This window comes from Xiphophorus hellerii, chromosome 17, assembly GCF_003331165.1.
Source record: "Xiphophorus hellerii strain 12219 chromosome 17, Xiphophorus_hellerii-4.1, whole genome shotgun sequence".
In the NCBI taxonomy this organism is placed as follows: Eukaryota; Metazoa; Chordata; class Actinopteri; order Cyprinodontiformes; family Poeciliidae; genus Xiphophorus; species Xiphophorus hellerii.
Genome location: NC_045688.1, coordinates 4516124 through 4536037, shown reverse-complemented (window position 1 = coordinate 4536037; position 19914 = coordinate 4516124). Strand labels below are relative to the sequence as shown.

Genomic DNA, 19914 nt, shown 5'->3' with positions numbered 1-19914 from the left:
TGAGCAAGAGGAGGAGGGTGAGAAAGGTATGTTAGAAGGAAAACAACATCTGCTGCCACTTCGCAGCCCCCATTAAAGTGGTATGAAGCTGTACAGTGGACTGTAGAAACTTAAAAAAAAACCCCAATCAGCTCAACTTGATGAGCTGACACATAAAAGTGCAAGATGTTACCATAAAATTTTGGACCCGTTCAAAATGGTGTGTTCAACTGTTGTTATTTTCGGTGCCTCGCAAAAATACGGACCCCCTTGAACTTTGTCACAACTACAAAATTCCATGAATTTTTTTTTAGGATTTTATGCACCAACAAAATGATTGATTGATTTGAACATAAATGTTCAACACTTGCCAGTTGGATTTAGTACGGGACATTAACTTGGCGATCCTGGCATATGAATATCATTTGCTCTTAATCACTTAATTGTTGCTTTGGCTCTATGATTGTGACCTTTGACCTGTTGAAAGGTCAATCTCAATCTGAAGTCTTTTGCAACGTCTGACAAACTTTCTCTGTTTACCTTCCGGTCTACCTTGACCGGGTTCCCTATGACTACTAAAAAATGCATTTTTAGTTTTTTGCTTTCCAGCATTTTACTGTCAATCACTGCAGCTCCTCCAAATCAACCATGGACCTTGTTGATGCTTCATTTACCGTATTTGCAGTTTAGGTAGTCTTAGTAGATTTGCAGTGGTGCCATAGTCTTTCCATTTTCAGGCAATGGATTGAACAGTGCTCTATAATATTTTCTAAAGCTTGGGGTTTGGGTTAATTTTGTCCCACGCTACAACAAGATAAAAGACTACCTCTCTTATTAAGTTTGTGCCTGGTGTATCCATTCATGTTGGTCTGGCACATAAAATCCTAATAAAATACAAACCTCTGGCTGGAAAATATATGTACATATAATTAAAATACATATGTACATACACTTTTGCAAGACACCATATGCACTGAACTGCCATTGTAACATAATCTATTAATTGGTGTTCTACATAGTAGCTCTATAAATAAAAAACTGTCTTAACTAATCTTTGGTACATTGGCTTTAGTCATTTTTAGAAAATCATAGTAAACTTCATGTTAAAAATCAGCCGTATTTGAATTTATTTACAGTGCTAATGAATGCTAATAGAATACAAATCTTGACAAACTTGCTTAAAACCAGAAGCATACAATCATATAAAATAACTCCCAAATAAAAAAAATTAAAAAAAAATTAGAAAAGCCATGTAAAACATTTCGACGTCCTTTTGTCTCGTGTTGGCTGTAAAATCTGTTTAAAAAGAAACAAACAATAAATTAGATAGCCTGCAGTAGACGTCCAGATAGGATTTCATGCTGGAGCCAATTCCAAGATTACCTACAAAGTAGACCAGAGCCTTTTTTCACATTAATAGTTCATTGATTGTCAAACCACACAAAGTGACATGTTTTTTTTTAGCAGAAATTCTTACAAGAACTTTGCAAAGTTCAATCATGCAGCAACAAAGAAGTATTTCTCATACATACAGTAAATATTTCATATTTAATTTAAATACTTAGTGTAATTTTCTATATTGAAAGATAGCTTTATAATTCAAAATGTTATCGTACAAAATAGATTTGAAACCTGAGCTCTTAATTCAGGAGGTAGAAGTATGCTACTGATTGTTTGTAGGAATTTTTCCATTAACGCTGCTGTAATTGAGCGAAGCATTCCCATCTGTTACTGTTTGAATTGCTAATACACAAGGGGATTATTAGCCTGGACCAATGAATGTATGAAGCTACATTGCAACCACAGTGAAGTAACAAAGGAGCAGTGAGATTAAAATATGCTGTGCACTTTCTGTTCTGTTTTGCATGGTTATGATAAAACCGATACACCTTAGATTATATTTGCGTACGTTGTTTATATCACAAAAAAATAAGCATTCTCAAATCTACAATAAAGTACCGTTGAACGTACCCTGGGCTTGAAGGCGATTAATTTTAGGATCATCTCTACTGTGAACAGTCCTGTGAAGAGCATGTTGAGGATGTTCATTGCATCATTGAAATTTTTGGTCTGTCCATGGTGCTGCAAAAGAGAAAAAAAGGAATGTAACTTTGACAGTACCACTAAATGCAGCACTCTCCACAATTTTTGTATGGCTCATCCAAAGAAAAGTATTTTATTGCTACATCATAGCATAATCTCAGTCAGAAACAACAAAAATCTAATCTTTGATTTCAAAACGCTTAATTAGTGTCCATAAATCCTGAATTATACCCAAAGTTGTTTCAGAATCAGTAATTCTTAACTTGGGATTTTCTTTCCACCTGCATGAAACCCCTTGATTTCTTGTTAGTGTGTATTTGTACAACTGCAATAAAAGCAGAACATTTTAAAAAGGCTTTTTTTTCCCTCTTTACCAGGCTTGCTGAAAACTCTGGAGAGTGCTGAGTGTCGGTGTACATGTGTGACTCACCTGCATGGCCAGACAGATGGTGTTGAGGAGGATGAGAGTGAACATCAGGTACTCGAAGTAGGTAGAGTTGACCACATACCACACCTTGTACTGGTAAGGGTTCTTGGGGATGTAGCGACGCAGAGGGCGAGCCTTCAGGGCGTATTCCACACACTGACGCTGAGACAAACATCCACAAATGTGAACTTTTACCTCTTATATTGGCCTGTATGGTAGTTCTCTTATTTCATACCCTTTTCTTTTACCCTGACTATCATACTGTAGAAGATCTAGAAGAGTGTTTTGGTAGTCTAAAAAAATTATAGTTCCATGATGCATAACAAAACCAGCTCCTTTTTCGCTCTTCTGTCAAACTTGCTGCATCAGCTTTATGAGTAATGTAAGTTGTTCTGGAGTGACCTTGTCTTATTGCTGCAACCTGCCTTTCATATTTTCATGTTTGACATTATAGAATCCCATTATCAAGCATTATAAAATCCCATTGTCAAGCAGGACAGTCCCCTATTGTCACACTGAATGCCTAACCGCCCCTGTCCATGACGCTGATCTACCACACCATAAAGCGCCCTCAGACTAAACCAAGCACTACCTGGTTCTTGTCCAGCTCACAGTTCTTATACTCCTGCTCTCCTTGCTCCTGAAATGTGACGATGACGAAACCGACGAAAATGTTCATCATGAAAAAGGCGATGATAATGATGTAGATGATGAAGAAGATCGAAATGACCACGCGGTAGTTGTAGATTGGACCGACATCTTCAGCGTGAGAGTCTATGGCTCGGTACAGCAACCTAACAGACCAGAGTAGATGGAGAACACAAAAAAATGTGAGTTAATTGTCAGAGATAGACCCACAAAGGGATGAGTTAAACTTTGTAGTGGCATGCAAAAATATTTGTACCTTTTGAACTTTTTTACATTTTGTTACCTTATAACCACAACCTTCCTTTTCCGTCTATTTAATGTATTTTATATGGTGAACCAATGCAAAAAAAAATCACATAAATGTAAAAGTGAAACAAACTGTCTAATAGCTTTAAAAATTGCATCCCTAAAATAAACACCACCATAACTGCACCAAAAAGTATCAACTAAGAAGTGTGCAAAACAAATGGATGACAAACTTCCCATTTTTTGTGGAACAATTTTCAAAGCAATACTTGGTGTTTCTTTGTAATAAAAAAATGACAAAATATTTGTTTCTTATGTGAAAATGTGTGAAAAAGTTCAAGAAGTATGAAGTCTTCTGTAATTCAATGTAAGTAGAAAGAAACACACCCGGGCCAGCCCTCAAACGTAGACACAGCAAACAAAGCCATCATTCCCTGCAGGACATCATCAAAGTTGAAGTCGCTGTTTTCCCAGATTCTCTGGGCTTTTTCTGGTTTCCCCACATCCCCATCCTTATACATGATGTAGAAACCTCTGAAAACACAAGTGCACACACATTGACGTGATTTGTCCAGCAAATAGAGTCTAAGAGAAAAAAATGCCATGCATGGTAAAAGGGAGTTTTCGTACCTGCACTCTGCCTGAGTCTGTTTGGAGCTGTCACTACAGTAGAAGAACTTTCCCTGTTTGAAAGATATAGAATTTTTGTTTCAGGTTTATTTTTCCTACAGCTAAAGACAGATGTTCTGCTCTCTTTTCTTTACCTTGAATAGTTGCACTCCAATACAGGCAAACATAAACTGGAGCAATGTAGTGACGATGACGATGTTGCCGATGGTTCTGATGGCCACAAAAACACACTGCACGACATGCTAAAAAACCACAGCAAAGATTACAGTTAGTGTATAGATGTCGGCCTCTTTGAACTAGGAGAGTATTTTCTTTGCATGTATGTGTGAACCTTTAGTCCTTTGGCTCTGTTGATGGCTCTCAGCGGTCTCAGCACTCGCAGGACTCTCAGGATCTTTACAACATTAATTGCACTGGACCTGAAAAAAAAAATCAGGTAGTAAACTAATACCCACTCAAAACAACCCAAGCACATCTCCGCAGGTAAAGACCTGCATTTTGGAGGAACTGGCATCACAGCTTATCTGCTTTTTTATTTTAGCCCAAACAACAAACTCAAACGAGAAAAGGTAACCCTATTAATGATTTTTTTTCCCATTATAACCCAATTATTAATAAAGCTATAGTAATTCAAACATTTTTAATATTCTCTCTGACGGGAATGATTCACAAGAGACTTTAGCAGCAATTTCTATGTAATACAGACACATAAAAACATAGACAAGAACACGGGTACAACATGAAGAGACCAACATAAAGACGCAAGACGTTTTACAAGCAAACAGAGAAATTCTGTGCTGTAAAAGAGTGTCAGGTCAAGCCGACGGTCAAACAGTGTGAACCTTTAAAGGAGGTGCTCAAAAAAGAATGACTTGTACGTACTACAAAGGGATCAAATTTATATGTTGACATTTTGAGTTTATCCACTAACTGATTAGTAAAAGCAAGAAGACTGGTTCTCTTAGCAACTGAACCAGGTTTCTGTGCATAATTAGTTACTCTTAAAGCCAACATATATGTTTTTATAAAAATACAGCTTATTTACTGTAAATTAGAGATAGGACTGATCCAACATCAATATTGAACCCAGCACCAACATGTTTTTTTTTTTGTATTGGACATCAACCAAGAGCACAGATCTATTCATGAATCCAGGATCTGTGATTATGTGCTACTAGAGGTCATGTTTAAGGCTAGTTTTATTCAGGAAGTGTAACATTACAGCCATAAAAAATGTTAATCACACCTAATCACATGCAATCGCAACATACTGAGACAGTTAACTCTTCTCAATGTTTTTCTTAATGAACTAGTGACACACCTGGTGTTGTATATTCTCTATTTGGGAGCATGCTCTATGCTTCCTTTGGAATTTGAACATGTAAAATGAACAAAAATACATTTTGCCCAGTTGTATCGGCATTGGTCGTTAGTACACTGCAGCTATTAGGAAATCTCATTAGTTTTCCAAATTACAACTAAAATGCTCTTAACTAGGGAATCAGATTTTTTTCCAGTAAACACCAATTATTGCAATAAATTTTCAGATCATTTTATAAACATTTTGCACCTAAAAAAGCATTAGAGTTGAAAGTCGTATTTTGTTAAACAACTATCAACTCTGGGTAAAGTCCTTTGGCCTCTTTCCTCCTTGTTCTCGACAGATTTTGCAGCTTTGCAGCTGAATGTGAACATAGTCATGAATAGATCATTCTTGTGCTTATTATGTAACAATGTGTCTTGAAAATGTAAATGATATAAACATCTTTAGCTGGCAATGCCTGTGTGTTTCATTCATATGAGCTTATTTTACACCATTATCAAAACCAACACTAATTGCATTCTGGATCACAAATATTGATATCAAAAGATAATTAAATTCCTATATCGGAATTAGATAAGAACCCATCTTTCCATTAGAATCGTTAGAGGAATTCAAAATGTCAACATAAATTTTCAACAGGGTGACTCTGGGGGAGGCTAAAGGAGTGATTTGAAGAGAAACATTATTTTTGAAAAGAGAAAATAGGATAAAAACACCTGTTGTGCAACTCTTTACAGAGGAAGGAAAAAGTCTGAAAGCAGTTAAAGGCAGTTTCCGTGGAGTGGGATGTTATCAGCCACATATCACAGTCAAACTAGCTGTGAGGATATAATCAAGTTATAGCACATTCTTTGAAAAAAAGTCAAGAGCATTTATATTGTAATAGTTTAAGATATTGACTGAGTTGAGCGGGCTGACAGGGATGAAGAACACTATTTACCAACCACCTGAAGATAAGAAGTACTCTATCCATCTAAAAGAAAAGCAAAAATAGAAATAGTACCATAAGATATTAAGATAAATATTGGCCAGGATGCTAATAAAAATGTTCAGTTTATATACGGAGTGCTTCAAAACATTTTACATTCTTAAGCTTTGTATTTTTAAGTTTTGTCATGTTGCAACCACCATCTTATGTGTATTTTAAAGTGAAATTGAGTTCCAAAAAAAACATAAAAGTAGGAAGTGGAAAGAAACTGATACATATTGTTAAAGAAAAACATCTGAAAAGTGGAGCATTCTTTATTCTAATTACTACTTGTACATCTTCTAAATAGAACTGGTAGCACTACAGTTTGATGTTTAAAGATATCACAAATACACATAAAAAATGCATTGCACAAATGTCAGAATTTTATTTACTACCATCTACTAGAAGGTTCACATGTTTTGGGCACATCTACACAAACTTATTTTATGTCTTACAAATTATGCAGACCTAACAAAGCCCCAGACAAATGTTTCAACTCGATAGACCTTGAAAATTTGTCATATTTAAGTCATATGAGATTAAGATACATAGACCAGGAATCTCCAAAAATAGTTCTTTTGGTTTTATGGAACAAAATCCCAAAGAAATACATTAGAGTTTGTGTTTGTAACATGACAAAGTCTAAAAAAAATTTTTTCAACGAGTGTTATTACTTTTGCAAGGTACTGTTCAGTGTGTTAATCACCAATCCAAGCTGGCTCTACTTCTCTTTTTATTAAACATGACAAAATAACCACGTGTCGACTTGCATTCACCTAAACTTCTGATCAAAGTGCTTCATAGGAAAAAAAAAAGAGAAAGTGCTATGTTGTAAGAGCCACAGGCACAATAAAATGCAGCACCATCACAATTAATTCAACTGTGATACATTCATGAAAAATCCCACACACTCATTCAGTACCTTTAACAGGCAAAAAACCCACTGAGTTTAACATTCACGTGTAATTTTTATAGCCCAGGAGAGTATGCCTTTATTCAGAAACAGGAGAAATGAATTTGACCCATTATATTAATAAAATAAGTGACTGCTCAATTTATCTGAGACCCAGGATAATTTAGCCACTGAAAAAAATCTTATGGTCAAAAACTAATTTTGCAGCCTCCTGCAAATACATATTATGACATAAATTTAGTACTAAGTCATGTGTTTTTTTTTATAAGACATCCAAGCACAAATTGATGTGCTTGAAATTTTTTAGGTTACTTTTTTTTAACAGGTTTTCATTGAGACGTACTAAACTCTCCAAGACCATAGAAATATGAAATCAAAAGAGTGACAACTTTACACGGTTGAGGTGAAGGTCTATTAAAGGGGTTATTAATACAGACTAATGTGGACTTACGTCGAGAAGTCTAGTCTATTAAGCATTAGAGACAGAGAGTGTAGCATAGCATATTAAACATCATAGCAGTTGAAGGAGTTATTAGACTAGAAGCAGAAAGTTAAGAGCAGAAAACATTCTTTTAATAAACATCACAAAGGGATAGATGGTCTGACGTACGATTGTGTGACAAAGTTAAGGTAAATGTGAAGTGTGGCAGAGTTCCAAGCTCAAATTGTTGTCAAGCTGCTAAATATAAGTGCATTAGCTCTACAACTCATGCAGTCATCTCCAATCTTTTGTGAGGTGTTAGAAAATTATATACATTTGCATTGCTTCCTAAATGATGATGAAGGTATCCTTGCAGAAAGTTATAATTGCATAAACATCACCCTTTAAGACTGGTAAACATGCCACGCAAAAGCTGTTGATACACTTACTGTATTCCAGAAGAGATGAGAGAAACGCTGACCACTACTAAGTCCAGAATGTTGAAATAATTTCTACAGAATGAACCTTTATGGAGGAAGGCTCCATAGGCTGTCATCTGCAATTAAACAGACAATGTTTTCCGACATGTTCTTTAATGTGAAAAAGATAAATTTTGAACTAACTCAGCCTCATCTAGAACTGATTGCTAACAGTATAGAGCTATAGAATCAAACAATTACTTTCACAGAATCTCAAAAGCAAGATATCATGCTCCAATCCGGAGAGCAGATGAGAATCAAAGTTGGCAACATTAATCAGAGTGGGGTTATAAAGTCCTCTCTAAGGCTTTAGAATTTTTACATAAATAGAAAAAGCCAGGAGCTGGGGGGAACCTTCCTTGGCATAAGATAACGATAGTTGGTGGTGCCTTTGTATTTACGCAAAGTATTTCTGTATGAAATATTTAAACTTGTTTAATCTGAAAAGAGTGTGACAAAAAAAAGAAAAATATGTGTCAAAAGTATTTGGCATGCTCCAAAATGTATGTTATCACCAGTAAACACTACCTTAAGAATGATCTCAATGGTGAAGAGTCCAGTGAAGACGTGATCTGCATAGCCCAAGATCTGAAAGCACAACAGGAAGTGTTGTTTTTTTTGTGTGTGTCTCATCTTTATAACCAATAAATTTCCAGGAGTAAACAGAAATATTTTATAGTTGTTTAATCTGTTTCTGTAATGAAAGTGTAACTTTTTTTGTTATCTTTCTGATGTTCTACTAGAGCTGCATAAGATATTGAATCACAATCATCATTGGAACATCAGTATTGGCTGTACTGCACCCGCAATGGATTGCTTGCATTAAATTTTTGATAGGATATATATTAAGAACATATTTACATATTTTAAGGAATCCGCACTTTGCGCACAAATAATATATTTGGACAGTTGGATGGACACTTGATGCCTATACCGGATATATGTTTTGGTTTTTGTAAATTTAGATGAATAGCAATTTTATAGTTGGTATTTCCTCATTATGAAGATCAACACTTTTCCCTTATTGAAATGGTATGTTCGCTTGTCTTTTCTAATTCTGAAGCCTTGCTAAGAAAAATAGGCCTCTTCCTTTTCCTTTTACTGATTAATTATTGATTAACTGAGAATAAATGTAAATCATCAACTAAAATGGGTAACAATAATCCAAAAGAGCACTGTGGATGACTTCACATAAACTAATATTATAATGCATTTGTTAAGATTTATTTCAAAAAGAGACAGAAAAAATTCAAGCAGATTAAAATGCATGTAACTCTCTGAATCTCTAAATACTTCTAAGTGCTTGGCCTGTTTAACTGTAATGTGTACCAATGCCAGGGAACTACTATAAAGCAGATCCTCGTTGGCCCCAGGGGACGCGTGTTTCTGACTGAGAGAGGAAACAATGTACATGAGCAGATAAAACACTCATGGTGCTCAGCCTTTCCATTATACCACAGCACAATTACCACCATAAACGCTAAATAAATAATAAGCTGTATAAACAACACACAGCGAGGCTTTATTAATAAATGCAGCTGCCTCATAAGGACAAACTGTAATGACTTTGTAGTTTTAGAGCTTACGCTTGAGGCCGACTGTCTATCGCATGATAATACAACAGTTAAGGCCAAAAGACATTGTTTTAATACACCTCAGCACAAAGTTTTGGTTAACTAAAGAAAAATAAGCAATTTGTATGTGTACAAAACAAAGATTACAATTATAATTCTTGCTTGGGTAAAAAAAAAAAAAGCAAGCGTTAAAGTGAAAAAAGAAGAGTTTTTTGGAAGTTAATAATAGTTACAATACTGAAAGCAATCTCATTAAGTGTAACAGGCCAGACACAAACAGCTTAATTTGTCTATATTTTGCTGTCAGCTATAATCCTTTTAATTAATAATATGTGTGTGGGTTGCTAATGATGGCTACCAAGACATCAGTCTGTGCCTTGCTTGATGTGCGTCTTATCTGGCCTCATGTGAGTGGAGAGCCTAAGGTCCAAAACACAACAATGGCAGATTAAGCTAAAGAACATGGCAAAGAAAAAGAGTCTAAGAAATATTTTAAACAGTAAAAAAATATATAGAGTAACTGCACCAGTTCTAAAAGAGAATCTCGGTTTATTTAGTTCATAAATTGTAAGTTCAACTTCTCCTGAATTGAACTTATGACTAGTTCACCTGGAATCGGTAAGGGAATTTACTTTATATCACCTTTAGACCTTTAAGGATAAATTTGACAGTTCTTTTTCCAAGGTGGAAGAATCTCACTACACCTTATTACACATAAGGTGTATTGCTGTATATACATACGGCAATAAAATAAAAATTAGAGCATTAAGAATTCCCATTTTTGTTTGTCCATTCATCCTTCACTTGTCTAAGATCAGGTGTCAGTGGTAACCGGTCTAGAAAGATAACGTTCTCCCTAGTGACGATCTCCAGCTCATTCTGAGGGATCCAAAGGAATTCATATCCTCGAAGGGATCTGTAATGTCCCTTCGATGAGTTCTGGTTCTGGCCAAAGGGTTTCATTCATGCGAGTCGGGATGCAGAGGAGAGCAGAGGACGAGGCATGCTGATTTCCAGAGGCATAAGCAGCATGGCTGATTGCTTATAATATCCCAGCAGGAAGTCATAATCCTTTACATTTCAAGAGTCAAATGGCCCGAATGAGGATCAAAACCATAATTAATAGACATAGGATGTAATTATAAAAAAACTTGAGGGAAAAGTACATAAAAATGGAGACAAATTTAAGCATATTCAACACGTATTCATCGGAATATTTAACTAACATAAGAAATAGACAGTTATGCAACGGAAAATTCATTGGCACAGAATAGGGAATAAGATGATAAAGTAGTAAAGAGGCAAAGTATCTGGAAGTCAAGTTTATAACTCAATCTGCCACCTGATTTCTGAAAGAGTCGTTCTTGACTGGATCCTCTGCCGCCAGACTGATGCTGCTGAGCAGGATGAAGAATAGGATGAGATTGGTGAAGATGTTGTGGTTGACAATCTTGTGGCACAGAACCCTGAATCTGTTGGGGAAGACGGAGGGAAAACAAACTGAAGCAGACGAACGAGAACAGGAAGAGAAAGAGGAGAAGAAAACAAATGAAAGGCAGAACAACAGCGTCAAATTACTTGTTGGTGTGGCTGAAGATGAAGAAGGCGCGGGCCTCGGGCATGGGAACGGCCTTCTCTTTCAGCTGAATGTCAGAGAGCGGCCGCGGCCTCGGGCCCACTGGCAATTCTGGCTCCTCCTCATCCTCATCTCCTAATGAGAGGGTTGGGCAAGAGAGAAAGAAAACAGAAAAACAGATGAGGTGAAACAGCTGAGAGAGATGGCAATTTTATTCCTTTTAGGAAAGAAGTTTTTTTTTTTTTTTACCAAAATGTCAGAAAAAGCACAATTGTTTGACAGCTTGGTTTGCGCCATTGTTCTAGAAATAGAACAAGTTGTGTAGCTGCTAAATATCAGACATATTTTTCATACTGTGCACTTTACCTATGTAATCATTCACAGGATATGGGTTTTTCTCTTCATTTTCATCTCCACAGCAGTCATCCATATTGATCTATGAAATAAAGATATATTCATCAGCTAATTTGCTTACTAAAATTTGTAGCTTCAGTCTTTTATTTTTTATGCCAGTAAGTACCTTAGTTGCAGTGTTGGTTTCTCCATCAGAAGTGATGGATTTCAGCTCAATCTTCTCACACTTCTTTTCCTCTATCGGTGGCTTCTCGTTATCCTGACGCTTCTCTGGACTGGCAAGCCTGATAAAGAAAGAATATCTTACCTTCTTTGAATGTTATTTACTCCCTGTTAAATCATAGATTTACCTTTGTTCACTGCGTAACAAAGAAGTGATGACAAGATAGTGGTGCACATTTAAGGTCACAAAAGGAACTTTTGTGACCTTTTTTTCCTACTATCAAAGGAAATGATAGTAGGCTGAGAAATTGTCTTCCGGTATACTGATGAGTGACACTAAGTTAGAATATATATATACAGTACAGACCAAAAGTTTGGACACACAGTTGTGTCCAAACTTTTGGTCTGTACTGTATATATATGTGTGTATTTTATTATTTTAATTTAAAATGCAAAACTTGTATATTTCATTAACTTTAAATGACATTTTAATAATATTTCTTATGGATCACAATGAAAACCCAAAATTCCAGATCTCAGACATTTCAGTACCAATAAAAAATGATTTTCACTACATAAATATCCTAGTAGAAATGAACATATGGAAATTAACTCCACATACTGTACAGTATACATATAATCAGTACTTGGTCTGGGTTGTTTTGCAAAAATTACTGCATGTGGTTGGTGCTAAAGTAACTTGGATTTCCTTAGTACCACTGAAGACCTGATCATTGCCAGTCATGCTGCACTGATGCAGTAATGTCTGCAAACTAAACTGTATGGCATGTTGAGAATAACTAATTCTGGGTTTTCCTCTATCTCTTTTAACTAGTTAGTGTGTGCTTGGGTGTGTGTATGCTCGTATACACACACCCACACACACAGAGCACACGCGCGCAAAGCTAAGGTTAAAGGAAATGACACTCGGGAATGCCCTCATTTTGGCCTGTCAAGCACAGTACTAAATAATTCTGTATAAGGAGTGGCTAAACATAAGAGATAAAGCTGTTGCAGCTTCTTGTTCTGATACGTCTATGTGTGCTCGCTCTTGTAGCATTGAGTTCCAGCATCCAGCATTTCATGAGTTGCCACATTTCTCAGACTTTGTCTCGCTCTTTTGGGGTTCGCAAATCATTAAACATGTCTCATTTCTTGCTCTTTCTGCTTTCAGTCGCTGCATCACTTGGTTTCTCGGTTTTCTCCATCTTACCTGGCCAGTTTTTTCCTCTCCTTCGCCTCCTCCTCTTCTTTCTGAGCCGATGTCAGACTCTCAGCATCTGCTAGATTGTCGACAGCGATGGCCAAGAAGACATTCAGTAGGATGTCTATTCGGAGGGGTAATGTAAGAAATAAATACCTAAGAGATGAGATGGTGCAGCAGGCGAGACCGGTCACAAATCATTCCAGTACAAATTTTGTAAAAATGCCATGATATACACATTTCTTTTGCACAAATGTATTCTGGGCAGAAAGCAGCTTGTCCATTCATTTCAATTCCACTGTGCGTATACACGTTAGCATGACTCTGATAGTCTGCAGACAGAAAAGGATACAGTTTCCGCAGATGAAGAGGATGATAAAGTAGATGCAGACCAGCATGCCAGGAAAAGACGGGCCTCCGTACGCCATGATGCCGTCATACATAACAGAGTTCCAGTCTTCTCCTGTTAGAATCTGTGGAACAAATAATACAGAGTGGTTTTACATGAAGAACGCATAAACCAGCTAGAGCACAAGCATACAAAGACGAGACAAACTGAACACTGATATGACCCTGAAAAAAAAACGTAGTATTGTTACCTGGAACACAGTGAGCAGAGACTGGGGAAAGTTGTCAAAGGTGCTCCGTCTGGTGTCGTCAAAGTTGAATTTCCCCCCAAAGAGCTGCATGCCCAGCAGGGAGAAAATGATAATGAAGAGGAAGAGCAGGAGTAGCAGGGAGGCAATGGAACGAACGGAGTTGAGTAGGGAGGCCACGAGGTTGGAGAGAGAGTTCCAGTATCTACAGAAAAGATAGCACAGACCCAGATGATGTATATGTCGGTGTTTGCCTGGAAAATGTTGAGCTTAACCTCTATAGTCAATGCCGTAAAAGTTGTAATGACCTTGTTATTTTAAATATTCTCAACAGGCGTACGCAACGTAACACTGAGATGCCAAGAGGAGACATGATCTTTGTTTCAACTAGAATGGTCTCTAGTATTCCTCCACACACGACGAAGCTGTCGAACCTGTTGAAGAGCGACACGAAGTACGCCTGTGGGGTGCAAAAAAAAGGGAAGATGGTTAGAATTGGGTCATAAACAAAAACATTTTTACTTTTTGTCACATTACAACAGCAAACATCAATGTACTTTATTAGGATGACACGTGGTAAACCAGAGATCTGCAACTTGCAGCTCTTCAGGGTAAATTGCTGGTTATTATTCGGTAAAACTGACTATGAACTGAGCAGTGGATTTAAATACCTAGGCATGTCACAATAATTAATCGTCCCAGAAATTCTTGTGATGAATGATAATGTGATTTTGAGATCACTGTTTACTAATAGTATAAATGGCCTAACGATGCAAAGACACACTCTCAAAGATCAATAAACTAATTTCTAAAGTACATTTAGCACTGACATTTTAAATATACAAAATAAACACACAAACCAAAAACAAATAAAATGGATTATGAAGTCTTTGTAAACAAACTTGCCCTTCAAAATATATTAATCATTAGGCTCAGACATTGAAAACAGAATATATTGTCGGAACTTTTGTTGAAAAAAACCCAAAACATACTGGGTGTCAAATATTTGCAGCATTTTTTGAAATGCTGGCTTCTCAATGAGATCAATGCGATTAAGCAAGCTATTTTGTACAGGCCTTTTTGTATTATTTTTGTCGATTAAACACTCTAGTAATTGTGGACCGTCAGTAAGACAAAGCCAGCTGTTGACTGAATTTTTTTTTTCTCCCCAGGCTGGAAAACCTGCATTGCATGTTTTATGTGTAGATACATGTTTGTTGTATTGTCGTGTTTTTTTGGTACTGTTTTACAACATATTTGCTCCAAAGGTTAAGTGGTTTATCACAGATTCCTCCCAGAGTGCTACTGTCACGTTTGGCTTTTAAACCAGCATTTCCTTTGCTTCCTCCTCCTCTCGGGGCTTTCATGCTAAGCTCTGTGGTGGTTCACTCCGCCTATGGGCTCGACACACGGGAGGCGATGTCTCTCTCTCTGCGTTCGTTACATAAGGAATTTGCATGGTGAGCGACAGTCACTTGGCCTCTTACCGGCAAGCAACTGGTGAAATTCATGCACGTGAAATTTTGAGGTCGTACCAGTAGACGTGCACCTGCAGTCTAGCGACAAGACAAAACGAAAGTTGAAAACTGTTGAGCCCTTTACTCTAAGGAAACTAGAAAGGAAGGAGGCAGCTAAAACCTCTCATCATCCCATCCAGTCTCCTTGCTAGAGAGATACATGATGAAAACAAACAAGCATGCGACTTGAAATTATTGAGCTCATTTTAACTTATCACGCGATTAATTGATTTATTGCTTACCACGACAGGCCTATGTACACCCACTACAATGCAGCGATACAATGTATGCTATGCATACCCACTACTATAGATTTCTTTATCTAGCCTAGTCTTTTTGTCATCTGGTTGCTAAATTCAAATGCATGACAGACATTTCAAGTTTAATTTGTTTTGAAAGGCATTTATCACCTTACTTTCACTTCACACCTAATAGCATAAAAATGGCACAATTATGCACCCCTCTGTGATGCTCTAATTCCATAAAATTCTGATAAAAGGGATTGAAGTTAGTGGTTATAAAGCTTTGGCACCACTTACCTGTAGACCAAGACTGTACATCTTTAGGAGCATCTCACCAGTGAAGAGCGCTAGTAATACTTTATTTGCTATATCTACAGACAGGAACAAAATTAGAAGATAAAAAGAAGCTAGAAAAATGAAAAGAATAATTTTACGCTAAATATTTTCATTCCTATGATTTGTGTTTTTACATGTAATGTATACATTGTGCGCGATGTACCTTGCACGTCTGTTAGCCACTGAGGCTGCTTGTGATGTTCAGAGGCGATGGTCAGCGTGTTGAGAAAAACCAGGAAGATGACCAGCCAATAGAAAACCTGGGACTTGACTGCTGCTCGACACTTTCGCCTACACAACCTGTTCCACCTCCGAGAGTAGCGACTGAGAAAGGCAGATTGAGAGGTGAGGAAAGATTGGAGAGGGTAGAAACAGAGGAAACATGTTGGATGGTATAGGTCAGAGGTCGGGTGAAGAAAAAAAATGAGAGAGATGAAAAAATATGGAACCAGATGGAGGGAAATATGGTGCCAATGAGGAAATAAGGAACAACCCACAGTGAATAAAGAGAGAAAGGCAGTCAGTGGTGGAAGAAGAAGAGGCAGAAGAAGAAAAAGTTAATTGGTCAGTGCACAGAATCAAGTTGACATGAGCTCCATATCCTGTGGCTATCTGTTCTCTTAAAGCAGAAATGTGGAACAGTGTTAGTCATCAAAGGTGTTTCATACTAGCAGCAAACTTGTAGAGCTTTGTGGTGGAGTTGGAGAGACCATTTAAAGAAAAGAGGGAAAAGACACTTGCAGACACACATTAAAATGAAATGTATTTTATCTACAAATGAGAACTGTATTTTTGACTAAAGAAAAGTAAATGTAGTTAATTGTTCCTGGGTTGTCGTGTGGACTAATTCCTCTTCACTTTCTTTTGCTGTCCACCGTGGAAAATTTCTGTCATTGTTTCTGATAATTGCCAGCTTCACGCCTCGCAAACAATCTACTCTACTCCCTGCACAGTGGGTCACACAAGGGTCATTTTACATCTCCTCCCATGTAGGAACAATTTTCCACAGTAATTTCATAATTGCCCCGTTCTGAGTAAGTGACATGAAAACATGTGAAGGCAATATAAGGGGATTTACTTGTTCTCATAGCAGCAGTAGTAAAGTGTAAATGAAACTTTGTGTGTCTAAACTGCATTGCTTTGATATGCATCTCCTTATAAATAATCTCTGAAATGACATCTACTTGTATAGATGTTTAAACGTCAATTATCCCCTCAAAAGGAAAAAAAACACTGTTTTATGAAAACAGTAAATCCTGCTTTGGTCTACACATAGTTTATTAGGCACATCTTCCTTGTGGCAGTTTGGACCCCATTCTCTGTTAGAAAATGCTCTAATTCTTTGTGCTATAGGTCCTGTCTGGATTCATAATGGTGTTGGAAATATCCATTTTGGTCCTTATTGTCTTAATAGCGTATTGCAATTTCATCCCTGAGGTCTTCTATTGGATTGAACCTTACCATGGAGGTCACTGGAAAACTCCAGTAGCTTCCAACTCAGTGTAATGCTCAAGAAAACAGTTTCAGATTATTTCAGATTTGTGCGTTATCTTGCTGGAAGTATCCATCTCGACTAACTCTGTGGTCATAACGTCTGTGGCATTTACACAATTCTCATTTGTACTAAGTGACCCAAGAAAATATCTCCCAAACCATTAAAGCAACACCAGCCGTCTGTGACTGTTGATACAAGGCAGGATGGATCCATGCTTAAAAAAGGTGTTTCTTTTGTGTTCTGCATCCTGGTTTTAAATTTGTCTAAACACTGGAAAACCATGGTCAGTTTTAGTCAAGGCTATGATATTGTGAGAAGCACTTAATCATTTTATTTTCATGTCTGCTATAAACATCAGAACTGTGCAAATGATTAAGTATTCATAACATTTAGTTTGACATTTAGGCTTCATGAGAAAACAACATTTTAAACAGCGTAAATAACCATGACGAACCATTTTTGTATCACTGGGATGAATGCAGTACCACACAACGTATCAGTTACTGTATTCATAAAGGTGTCAGATCTGTGATTGGTTGCTGACTTTCTGTTTTTCATACAAGTAAGAATGTGGAAGTATTTATGATCAACTAAATGTATAAACACGATTTAATCCAGGATTTCATCTCTTTCTGTTTGCTTTCATTTGGGGCCCACACAAGACACAACTCACAACACAACACGAGCATAAACATAAAAAATAAATTGAGAGCATCAATTTAAAACCTTTGTGTTGGATATCTCGATGTATCTAACACAGCATAAGAAATTAAAATTATGGGAATTTCTCACCTTTGAATGGTGTTACATCAAGGTATTTTAAGCTTTGAATTGAAAAGACGGATTCTAGATAACTTCGCTTTTTATCTTGTAAAATGATGTACCCTTTTGTTCTCGCAGTCTAAAATTAAATCAGACTAAACTTACTTTTTTATATCAGTTAAGATTGTTATTATTTCTATTTGCTAAATAGAAATAATAACTATACCTCAGAGAACATCTGAGGTATAATTTATTACTACCGGTATTTTAGGGCTTTGTCAGCTTCTGATGAATCCAACTGATTTAAAACAGGAAACTTTTGGTCTAATTTAATGTCAGACACTGAGAAAAATACAATTCTTTTTATAAAGAGTAAATACTTGATATCAACCTCAGAGTTAATATCATGGAATTAGTAGAGATTATTCTGTAAATGAAATGCCTGCAGACAATTTTAATTTATTACTGATCATGTTATTATTATTAGTGAGCTCAGAGGGAGTTTCTATTAGTTTGATCATGTTAGTTTTAGATTTTCCTGTTTCCTTTTCATTTTGTTCTTCTCTAAAGTAGCACGCAAGCCCAGAGACACTAACACACATTCACAGCCAATAAATAAGTACGACTTCATTAGAAGACTACGGTAAACATGTACTAACCTGAACTTGGATTTGGAGATCCTAATTCTGGAACACAGAAAACAAAATGGATTATACAAAAACACATAGCACACAGACAGACAAAAAACACAAGACAGAGGTGATTTGAAAAGGATAAAGGGGAATGTAGCTTCCCCTGTTTTTGTAAAACGATTTGCAGCATATATGTTTCTTGATCAACCTGCATTTGTTTTGCATATTTTACAGGTAAGAATTTTAGGCAAAACAACAAAAGATGTTGCAAATGATCAACGAAAATATTTGCCAAATGGTCCAATTCACCAGTTTTAAGTAGCCATAGTTTTAAGTAGCCATCTTGAGCATAGCCCAACAGAATGAATGCTTGTTGAATTTTATTGTGAGCAAATCACTCTCTTGAACACCCCCCCCCCCACACACACACGCCCACGCATATATATATATATATATATATATATATATATATATATATATATATATATACAGTATATATGCAGTACACAAACACAGTGGCATCCAGTCAAAAGAAAACAGTCTTAGTTTGATTTTCCTCCAGTCAATCCTGGTGTAAAAAAACCACAATTCATTAATGGATGGAAAGTCTGTTGATTGTTCACCACTGTAACAGGAAAAAGGTACAACAAGGAGAACTGAGGACAAGATATTATGGAGGACATTTTGACAGAAGAGAAAAGGAAAAAAACAATGTCCATTTCAAGTACCATAGTTCACAAAATTAAATTGATAACTGCCGAATCAATCTGAAATCTATTTTTTTGTGAGATGTTTGTATTTGCGCTCTGGTTTGGTTGACAAAAATCAGATGAACTTATGGAGCAGCTGACTCACTGGCTGACTGAACAGCTGACGGAAACAATGAAGCGTCTTATTGACGGCCTGAAAGACCGAACAGAATGACTGACTGGCTGGATATGGGACCTGACAGTGCATACTCCCCTTCATGTGTCCGTCTCGGTGAAGAGATCAGCAGGTGCTGAAGTAGCTCGTACCCCAAGGGCCTGTCTGCTGGCAATGTGAAGAAGAACTGACAAACACTGAAAGTCTCATTTTTTAAAAAACAAAAAAACAAAAGTGGGGGGGAAAAGCCTCCAGGAAACGCTCTACATCTAGGATGAAAACTTCTTAATGTAAAGTTTTAGTCAACGGAAGGTCTATATTTTTTTCCAAGTGTTGCAAATAAAAAAAAGAAAAAGAAATCTTCAAAACAAACAAAGTAAAATCAAGATGGCACATACTTTTGTGACTAATGTAAATCATAAGAAGTTGTTGCAGTCTGATTTGATTTAGTTCTCGGCTCTTTCCTCCATGTAAACTGAGTTGAGTGGCTCTAAGAGGTTAGGTCTCCTTAAGCAGTCAT

At 36.7% G+C, this 19914-nt stretch overlaps 1 protein-coding gene across 13 annotated transcripts in view; it reads right to left on the bottom strand.

Annotated features, from left to right (window-relative positions):
- Positions 1 to 19914, bottom strand: part of cacna1c (calcium channel, voltage-dependent, L type, alpha 1C subunit) — a 191561-nt gene that overhangs the window by 33847 nt on the left and 137800 nt on the right. For 6 of the 13 annotated variants that reach the window (XM_032589682.1, XM_032589683.1, XM_032589671.1 and 3 more), the window contains exons 12-32: positions 18558 to 18584; positions 15805 to 15965; positions 15603 to 15676; positions 13855 to 14006; positions 13550 to 13751; positions 13303 to 13423; positions 12960 to 13074; positions 11751 to 11868; positions 11597 to 11666; positions 11233 to 11365; positions 10997 to 11126; positions 8609 to 8668; positions 8051 to 8157; positions 6238 to 6270; positions 4305 to 4392; positions 4108 to 4215; positions 3974 to 4026; positions 3731 to 3877; positions 3042 to 3243; positions 2453 to 2611; positions 1951 to 2061 (exon numbers count right to left, since the gene is read on the bottom strand). In XM_032589682.1, the coding sequence (XP_032445573.1) occupies positions 1951 to 2061; positions 2453 to 2611; positions 3042 to 3243; positions 3731 to 3877; positions 3974 to 4026; positions 4108 to 4215; positions 4305 to 4392; positions 6238 to 6270; positions 8051 to 8157; positions 8609 to 8668; positions 10997 to 11126; positions 11233 to 11365; positions 11597 to 11666; positions 11751 to 11868; positions 12960 to 13074; positions 13303 to 13423; positions 13550 to 13751; positions 13855 to 14006; positions 15603 to 15676; positions 15805 to 15965; positions 18558 to 18584 (2371 nt within the window). Of the gene's footprint in view, positions 1 to 1950; positions 2062 to 2452; positions 2612 to 3041; positions 3244 to 3730; positions 3878 to 3973; positions 4027 to 4107; positions 4216 to 4304; positions 4393 to 6237; positions 6271 to 7631; positions 7647 to 8050; positions 8158 to 8608; positions 8669 to 10996; positions 11127 to 11232; positions 11366 to 11596; positions 11667 to 11750; positions 11869 to 12959; positions 13075 to 13302; positions 13424 to 13549; positions 13752 to 13854; positions 14007 to 15602; positions 15677 to 15804; positions 15966 to 18557; positions 18585 to 19914 lie in introns of all 13 variants that reach the window. The other 7 variants (XM_032589679.1, XM_032589676.1, XM_032589677.1 and 4 more) reach the window with 4 other exon arrangements.